Source organism: Physeter macrocephalus, chromosome 21 (assembly GCF_002837175.3).
Source record: "Physeter macrocephalus isolate SW-GA chromosome 21, ASM283717v5, whole genome shotgun sequence".
NCBI classification, from domain to species: domain Eukaryota; kingdom Metazoa; phylum Chordata; class Mammalia; order Artiodactyla; family Physeteridae; genus Physeter; species Physeter macrocephalus.
This window is the reverse complement of record NC_041234.1, coordinates 51782010-51790984: the sequence shown is the minus strand read 5'-3', so window position 1 is coordinate 51790984 and position 8975 is coordinate 51782010. Positions and strand designations below refer to the sequence as shown.

Sequence of the window (8975 nt, the reverse complement as noted above, 5' to 3'; positions counted from 1 at the left end):
TCCTGGCTATTGTACATAGAGCTGCAATGAACATTTTGGTACATGACTCTTTTTGAATTGTGGTTTTCTCAGGGTATATGCCCAGTAGTGGGATTGCTGGGTCGTATGGTAGTTCTATTTGTAGTTTTTTAAGGAACCTCCATACTGTTCTCCATAGTGGCTGTATCAATTTACATTCCCACCAGCAGTGCAAGACTGTTCCCTTTCTCCACACCCTCTCCAGCATTTATTGTTTCTAGATTTTTTGATGATGGCCATTCTGACCGGTGGAGGAGAAAAAGGAGACATTAAAGCTACTGAGCAAACACCTTTTAGTCTGGGCTTTGTCATTTACTACCTAGATGAGTCTGAACAAGCCTGAGCCTGTTTGCTACCTGTAAAATGAGAATGGAATACACCTTTCACAGGATATTGTGAGAAATAAATGAGATACTGAGTGTGGAAAGTATTTTAGGATAACAATAGGTACTTTTTTGAGATTTTAGTATCTACCAGAAACAACTTTAAGCATTTGACATAAATTAACTCATTTAATCCTCACAACAGCCCTAGGAAATTGGTACTATTATTATTCCTCCCACTTTATAAATGGGGAAACTAGGGCTCTGAATTGTTAGGTAATTTACTCAAGGTCACACAATAAACCAGGATTAAAACTCCAGAGACCATGCTCCTACCTCTTATACTACACTGCCTAGGTAGCAATTCAAAGGGTGATGGAGTTAATTTCTCAGAAGGAGGATATGAAATCTAACTAGTAAATGGCAGAAATAAGATTCAAACCTTGGTCTGTCTCCAAAGTCTGTGTTTTTTCACTATGCAGCTTCCTGAAAGCACATAATAATTGTAGCTATCATTTGCTGACTATTTACCAAGCACTTTTTGTATAGTCCCACTAATCTTCATAAGGTAGATAACCCTACAAGGTAGATATTATCCTTATCTGAAATATGAGGAAAATGAGCCTCAGAGAGTTGTTCTTTGCCCAAAGTCACACAGTTCAGGGTTTGAATACATATCTGCTTCACACCAGAGCCTATGTCAACTGTACCTTGCTACTATCCTTGCAAAGTGTAAAGGGCACAGGTGTTCATTGTTAAAGTCAGACTGCATGACTAGAACTCAATTGATATTATTTTACATGAGGATGGTACCAATTAGCTAATGCCTACAACATCCACCATCTGATTTAAGGTGGCACATCTGCTTATTTCTGGTATCCCCCTCCCTCCTAGTTCTTTCTCTCCCCTCCAGCATCTTTCCTTCCTTGTCTGCCTTCTCTTTCCTTCCCTACTGTCCTTTTTTCTCTACCTGTTTCCATTCTAACCTCCTCTCCCTCTCTATGGCCACCTAAGTTCAGGCAGGGAGATATGAGGGCATCTTCTGTGGGATGGGTTATCTTCAGGGTCGCACCAATCCTGGAACTGAACCTCTTGTAGAGACAGTGGTCCCAGTCAGGGTGACCTCATATTAAATGAGGAGCCTGGCGATTAGCCCAACCTCATCCGGTTTTTGATAAACATGTTGACTGACTGAGCTAGGCTCAAGAGGGAACCAACTTCTTTGGAGATATCCATTAGGAGCACTCACTTGTGGGGCCATGGCTGGTATAAAAGTATACGTAAAATCTTCAGCTCATTCACTTATTTAGACATTTTATTCTTCAAATGTAAGTGCCTAGCACTGTCTGAAGAATGGAGAGACACAGAGAAGGAAGCAAGGTTCCTGCCTTCGAGGAGATAGGAATTCTCAGTTCAGTGTGAGAGTGGACACATGCCCAAATATTTGCAATACAACAAGATAAGTACTTTAATAGAGATTTATACTATAAACAACGTGCCACCTAACTATCAGAGTTATGATTTAGAATAAGTGCTTGCCTCTGGGAAAGTATTAGCTCCCCTTTCACCAGGAGGCAGTTGTTACTCCTTGTAGTATTATAATCCAAACAATAAGGATTTATTGAGAATTACCAATTCAAGCTATACTTTCTCCCTTAGCATGTCTTTTGGCATTTACTGATTTATTCAAGCATCTATCTATCTACCTATCTATCTATCATTCATTCATTCAATTAACTGACCCCCTATGTGCCAAATGCTAGGCTAGGCCTGGTATGGAGATACATAAATCCACAAGATATAGATAGTGCCCTTTATGAGCTTTGCATCTATCCAGAAAGGAAACATACACATATGACATTTGTGGGGTCAGATATAACCATCTGCAGGTAGGTGTGACTGAAGGACTACTGCCAAAGATAAGTTTTTTTTATACTATATTAGGTACTGTAAGAGCTCAGAGGAGATAGCCACTCATTCTTTTAGGGAAGGTAGGAAGAGTCAGGGAGGCCTTTGGTAAGGAGGTGGCATTCAACTAGGCCTTGACAGGTCAGCAGCAGATCACCAAAGCAGGAGGGAAGGCCGTACCAGGCAGGACAAAGTACTCTTGCAAAGGCATAGAGGCATGAAAAAACACACAGCTTCTGGGAATAGCAAGTAGTTCAGTATTTCTGGTAAATGTTCAACACTTACCAACTATGTGACTGGGCCAAGTCACTTGCCCCTCTTGGCTTGGTTCCTCTTCTGTTAAATGGTAAGTATAATGCTAATGGTCATTTTCTCCACTAAGATTGTATGAGAAGCAAATGAAATGGTTAACATGGAATTCTGGCATCATGAGGAGGTGTGAATTTAGCCATTCTTTTCAGCCTTTAAAGGTTATGTGATAGTAGATGTGAAATAAATTTATAAATTGTAAAGCACCATACAAGTGTGCACTGGTATTATTATAAATCTCATGGGCCAAAACTGCAGCACCACAGGAAAGCTCAAGAGTTTAATTTTCTCTTTCTGACTTACTTCATTCTGTATGACAGACTCTAGGTCTATCCACCTCACTACAAATAATTTTGTTTCTTTTTATGGCTGAGTAATATTCCATTGTATATATGTGCCACATCTTCTTTATCCATTCATCTGTTTGTGGATACTTAGGTTGCTTCCATGTCCTGGCTATTGTAAATAGTGCTGCAATGGGATAGGGAGGGTGGGATGGAGACACAAGAGGGAGGGGATATGGGGATATATGTATACATATAGTTGATTCACTTTGTTATACAGCAGAAACTAACACAATATTGAAAAGAAATTATACCCCAATAAAGATGTTAAATAAAATGGTTCTGATGAACCTAGGGGCAGGACAGGAATAATGATGCAGATGTAGAGAATGGACTTGAGGACACGGGGAGGGGGAAGGGTAAGCTGAGATGAAGTGAGAGAGTAGCATTGACACATATGGGGGAAGGGTAAGCTGAGATGAAGTGAGAGAGTGGCATTGACACATATCCACTACCAAATGTAAAATAGATAGCTAGTGGGAAGCAGCTGCATAGCACAGGGAGATCAGTTTGGTGCTTTGTGAACATAGAGGGGTGGGATAGGGAGGGTGGAGGGACATGCAAGAGGGAGGAGATATGGGGATATATGTATATGTATAGCTGATTCACTTTGTTATACAGTAGAAACTAACACACCATTGTAAAGCAACTATACTCCAATAAAGATGTTAAAGAAAAAGAGTTTAGTTTTCAATCACAGTGTTCAGCCACCTGACTCCAAGCCCTCCTCCAGTTAGTTTGTTGCTGGGACTCCCCACTCCATCCCCTCACCCCCATGGCTACTTTTTATTAGTTTATGTGGGGGGATATGTGAGCAGTACTATTTCCTTGTACCCAACCTCCATCCTATTCTTACCTTCTTAGTTTTTTGCCCCTGGGCCCCAAAGGGGAACATATATCCTTCCACTTTCCCCTCCTTACTCCACTCTCTGCTACTTCATTCCAGGAGTTTCAGGTAGCCTTTAACTCTACTGCTTTATTCAAGCATCTTAATTGCAGCATCTGGGACCCAGGATTTTAAGTTCCAAAGTCCTATTCACAGTGTCTCCCAGGGTGGGGGGTGGTGTGTCCAGGGGACACCATGCAAACAAACTTCCTGGTGGTCTGCCTTAACCTCCTGGGATTTGTTGTAGAATAAAGAGTTGGGTTACTCTTGTTTTTTAAAGGGTGGGTAGTTAGATAGAATTTGGTAATCCGGCATGTTTTATTCTGATGCATGAAATGGGCAGGATATATGTGCCCTGGGTAATTAATATTGTTTCACGGGAAGCCCAAAGAGAATGAATGTTTCTGGAAAAAATGGTAGGCTTTCTTGGATGAGCCCATGCTTCTAAGTTCTACTGAGGTAATGGACTCTTTCACTTATCTTTGGCAGTAGTCCTTCAGTCACACCTACCTGCAGATGGTTATATCTGACCCCACAAATGTCATATGTGTATGTTTCCTTTCTGGATAGATGCAAAGCTCATAAAGGGCAATATCTATATCTTGTGGATTTATGTATCTCCATACCAGGCCTAGCCTAGCATTTGGCACATAGGGGGTCAGTTAATTGAATGAACGAATGATAGATAGATAGGTAGATAGATAGATGCTTGAATAAATCAGTAAATGCCAAAAGACATGCTAAGGGAGAAAGTATAGCTTGAATTGGTAATTCTCAATAAATCCTTGTTGTTTGGATTATAATACTACAAGCAGTAACAACTGCCTCCTGGTGAAAGTGGAGCTAATACTTTCCCAGAGGCAGGCACTTATTCTAAATCATAACTCTGATAGTTAGGTAGCACGTTGTTGCCCCAAGCCTGCCTTCCACAGCTGCTTCCCTCTATGCCGGAAGTAGAAAGTAAATCAACCATTTTAAAATGTCAACAATAACTAACTGAATACCTACTATATGTCAGTCACTGGGATAAGTAATGAATTACACAAAGATGAATAAGACATAGTCCCTGGCATTGAAGAATTTTCCCTCTTGTAAGAGAGACAAAACTGTATTCATAAACCTCTAATATAGATGGGAGAATATGCTGTGTAACGTCAAAAGAAGGGGATATTAATTTGGTCTTAGAGGATGTAATGGGTTGAATGGTGACCCCCCAAAAAATGATACACCCAAGTCCTAACCCCCTGATACCTGAGGATGTGAATTTATGTTTATGTTTATGTGGATAAAGGGTGTTTGTAGATTTAATTAAGTGACATATCTCAAGCTGGGACCATCATGGATTGACCGGATAGGACCTAAATCCAGTGACAGGTGTCCATATAAGAAGATGAGCAATACAGAGATACAGGCAAGAAGGTCATATGAAGATGGAGGCAGAGATTGTGGTTATGCTGCCACAAGTTAAGGAACACCAGGAGCACCAGAAATTGGAAGAAGCAAGGGAAGATCCGCCCCCTAGAGTTTTGGAGGGAGCATGGCCCTGCCGACACCTTGATTTTGGATTTCTGGCCTCCACTGTGAAATAATGAGTTTCTATTAAACCACCAAGTTTGTGGTAAAGTGTTGCAGGAGTCCTAGAAAAGTAATACAGGGGGATTAAAGAAAGGCATTAGAAAGGACATGACACTTCAAGGACCTTAAAGGAAGAGAAGGATTTTTTTTCTTTAGCTGCTGCAAAAAGCTTTATTGTTTCCATTTGGTCCAAGGCTTGGGAGAGGGCTCCAGGGTGGTTAAAAACTGCCTTGTGGCTGCAGAGACGGGCTTCAGGCAGAAGCCCTGACACCAAAGGGGCTCCTCAAAGGCCACTGGGCTCCGGAGGCTCCTAGTCGTACTTGACGGTGAGCCTTTCGAAGAGATACTCGCCCAGCCCAGCCTGGGGACCAGCAAGCCGGCAGAAGTTGGTCAGGTGGTCACCCATCTTCTTGATGAGTTTCACCTCCTCATCTAGGAAGTGGCTCTTCAGGAAGTTGCAGAAATGGGGGTTTGCGCGGGCAGAACCCAGGGCATGCAGATCCAAAAGGGCCTGGTTCAGGTTCTTCTTCATGTTAATGGAGGCTTCCATAGCATCCTGGGTTTTACCCCACTCATCCTGAGATGGCTTCTGCAGATTCTGGAAGAGGGCGCGGCCGCTGTGCTGGTTTTGCCTTTTCAAGAGACGCTCGGTGCCCTCACGCTTCTCTTTGGCCAATTCGCGGAAAAAGTGGCCCACGCCCTCCAGAGCCACATCATCGCGGTCGAAATAGAAGCCCAGAGAGAGGTAGGTGTAGGAGGCCCGCAGATGCATGTTGACCAGGTGGTTGTCGGTGGCCTACACCTCGATGGAATAATTCTGATGAATCTGGGAGCTCATGGTTGATCGGTAATAAGGAGTTAAGCTCAAAAAATGGTGTTGGCTGGTCCTGGTGACCAAGGATAGCTGAGTGGCTGACTCCGAAGGTTGTGACTGGAAAAAGGGTTGGAGGGTGGTCAGAGGCTGGAGCAAAGGGCATCCCTGGGTCTGTTCCGTCCAAACACTGTTGAAGCAAGAGACAGATCCGGGGTACCACCGAGTGCACTGCCAAAGAGAAGGATTTTGATGTGCAGAAGAGCACAAAGGGAATTCCAAGCTGAGGCAACAGCATAAGGAAAGACATGGACATATTAAATGGAGAATGTCCTGTGGTTGGAGTGCCAGCTATGTAGAGCTGGAAAGATACTGGAACTATTTCATGATTATTAGCCTAGGGATTTTGACATTTTGTTATTCAGACTTTAGGAAGCCATTGAAGATTCTGAAGGTTTGAAATAACGAGAGAGAATACCCTGTTATTTAACAAAGCTGAGGACACTCGTTGACTGCTCTGTGTGTGTGTGTTGACTCCACATTTCCTAGATGCCAATGGATTGGTTTGTATGTAGCCAAAGAGGGTGCTCAGGGACCATTTGTGTTACATGGATGGGAACATCTCTTTTCTTGCCTTGTTCTGCGCTTGCTCTTTTGAAACACATCCTCCATTCTGGGCAGGATGTAATTAGGACCACATATTTTGCTGCGTAATCCCCAGTGCAATGTCCTTGGGGATTTGACATGATTGCCTTTATGGATGGAGCTGGAGAGGTTAGTTCAGGGAAGGCCAGGCCTCAAACTCAACCAGAGCTTCTGTTTCCTTCCTAAAGCAATCTTCTCTCACTCTCCTTTTACCTGTATTATTTGTTCCATGATCTGAGACAGTCATTATTCACCATATTACACTATCACCATCACCATCATCACCACCATTATCAACATCAGCAGTAGAAGCAGCAGTTATGAACAGAGTAAAAGGAAGATACAACAGGAACTACTAGTGTGGATAGAAGGAAACTCATGACTTCATCAATGACTTAGTAAAGCTTTCCTGCAGAAAGGGAGATTTTAGGAACTTCTGGAATACATGCACAAGCAGACATATTTATTTTATGCTTGTATATGCCAAGCCTTTTGCCAGGTGTTTTCATACACCTTAACTCATGAACTTCTCTCTGTGAGGTAGAGATTATCATTGTTAGCCCCTTTTTTACAAATGAAGAGATTGTGGCTTTGAGAAGACTCTAAACCATCTAGGATTACACAAGTAAGGGGCAGAACCCGAGGTCATTTGATTCAAGTCCAGTGCTTTTCTACTACAACACAGCTCAGCTTGCTTTCCTCTGCCTGGGTTGGTGGCGGTCAGGGAATCAGGTACACTCTGGGGTACTGGATTTTATATTAAGAGGAATCCTTTAAGGTCCTTTCCTTAAAGGAGAAGAGGGAACCATGTCCAAGAAGCCTTGAACCAGATGTTTCTAATGCTAATTGAGCTCAGTCTGACTGTGTCTCTTTACTCTGAGGCTACTGTTCAAACCACAAGACTACACTGCAGTTTCCAACAGTGTACATTTGGCACTACTAATACCTCCCACACTAAATAAGGCCTGTGAGTCCGTGCCTGAGAGGGAGATCACACTGTGCAGAACAGTCTGATGGTGCCCAACCCAAGGAAGCTCAAAACCCACATCACACGTTCCATACATTATCCGCAGAACACAGAATGCACAACCGCATGATGGAGAGCTGCATTTCACCGTGGGATCTGGATAAAGATGCCTGCTGATCTCTGTCCATGGTCCTGCTCTAAGTCTGGAGACACTCACCACCCACCAACACCCCTACTACCACCTTGCTTAGGCCCTCCTCAGTGCTGCTAGGCCACAAACATTTGGCCTATGCCTTCATCTGGGGCTTCTTCAATGGCCCTTGGCAACTGAAGATGAAAATGGTTTTCTCCAGACCTCAGTTGCCTAACTTTGAGTCATGCAGCCTGTCCCAGCATGTTTCAAAGGCTCATCCTGAGAAAGCACTCAGTGGGAGAAGCTGTCCTTGCCTACGCTGGCTTTGAACACAGCAGCCAAGGCAACTGAGCATGCTGAGAAAATGGGGACAGGACACCCCACATACGCTTAATTGGAACCAGCACTTCACTCATTTGGCTTTGATTTGTGGGCCCAGATGTTACAACTCAGCTCTACCTTCAAAGAACAATGAACTCAAGCAAAGGGTTTTGTTTGTTTATTTGTTTTAAGGCTTCAAGGAAGGGAATGTCCACAGTGGGGCATTGTTTTTTAATATATTGTCATGAACAAATGACATGATGTATGTGAACGTCCATCATAAATCACAAATGTTCATCATTGCTATCATCTAAACACTAAGGTTCAGTGCCTCGTTAGCTACCTAATATGTGACCATGACATTTATTTTCCACATTTATAAAGTAGAGAGTGAGAATTCAAGGGTAAAATGTCCTAGAGTTCCAAAGCCTTCCCAGTCTGGCCCCATTCAACCCATCCAAATTTGGCTTCCTCCTTGGAGCAAGCCCTGGCTCCAGCCATGATGTTCATGTCACTGATTCCCAAATACATTGCTCACCATCCCTCTTCAGCACTTCCTCAGCTCATGGTCTTCTCACTGCCTAGCAAGTCCTACTTCTCCCACAGGGCCACCCCTACCTGTCACATGCCCTGGGGAACCCCAAACTCCTTTGGTCTCCTGACCAAAAAGGCCCTGACTTATTCTCACCTCTTGCTCAGCCCTCATTCTGCACTGCCTGAGAGTATTGCTCTACT

The 8975-nt window shown here is 43.2% G+C and overlaps 1 protein-coding gene across 1 annotated transcript; it reads right to left on the bottom strand.

The window, feature by feature from the left end:
* Positions 1–5615: 5615 nt before the first annotated feature.
* On the bottom strand, positions 5616–6286 carry LOC102984436 (ferritin light chain-like). The gene is given in 1 exon segment (XM_055081808.1): positions 5616–6286. A coding segment is annotated over 1 exon segment (528 nt). The 5' UTR covers positions 6202–6286; the 3' UTR covers positions 5616–5673.
* Between the last annotated feature and the right edge of the window lie 2689 nt (positions 6287–8975).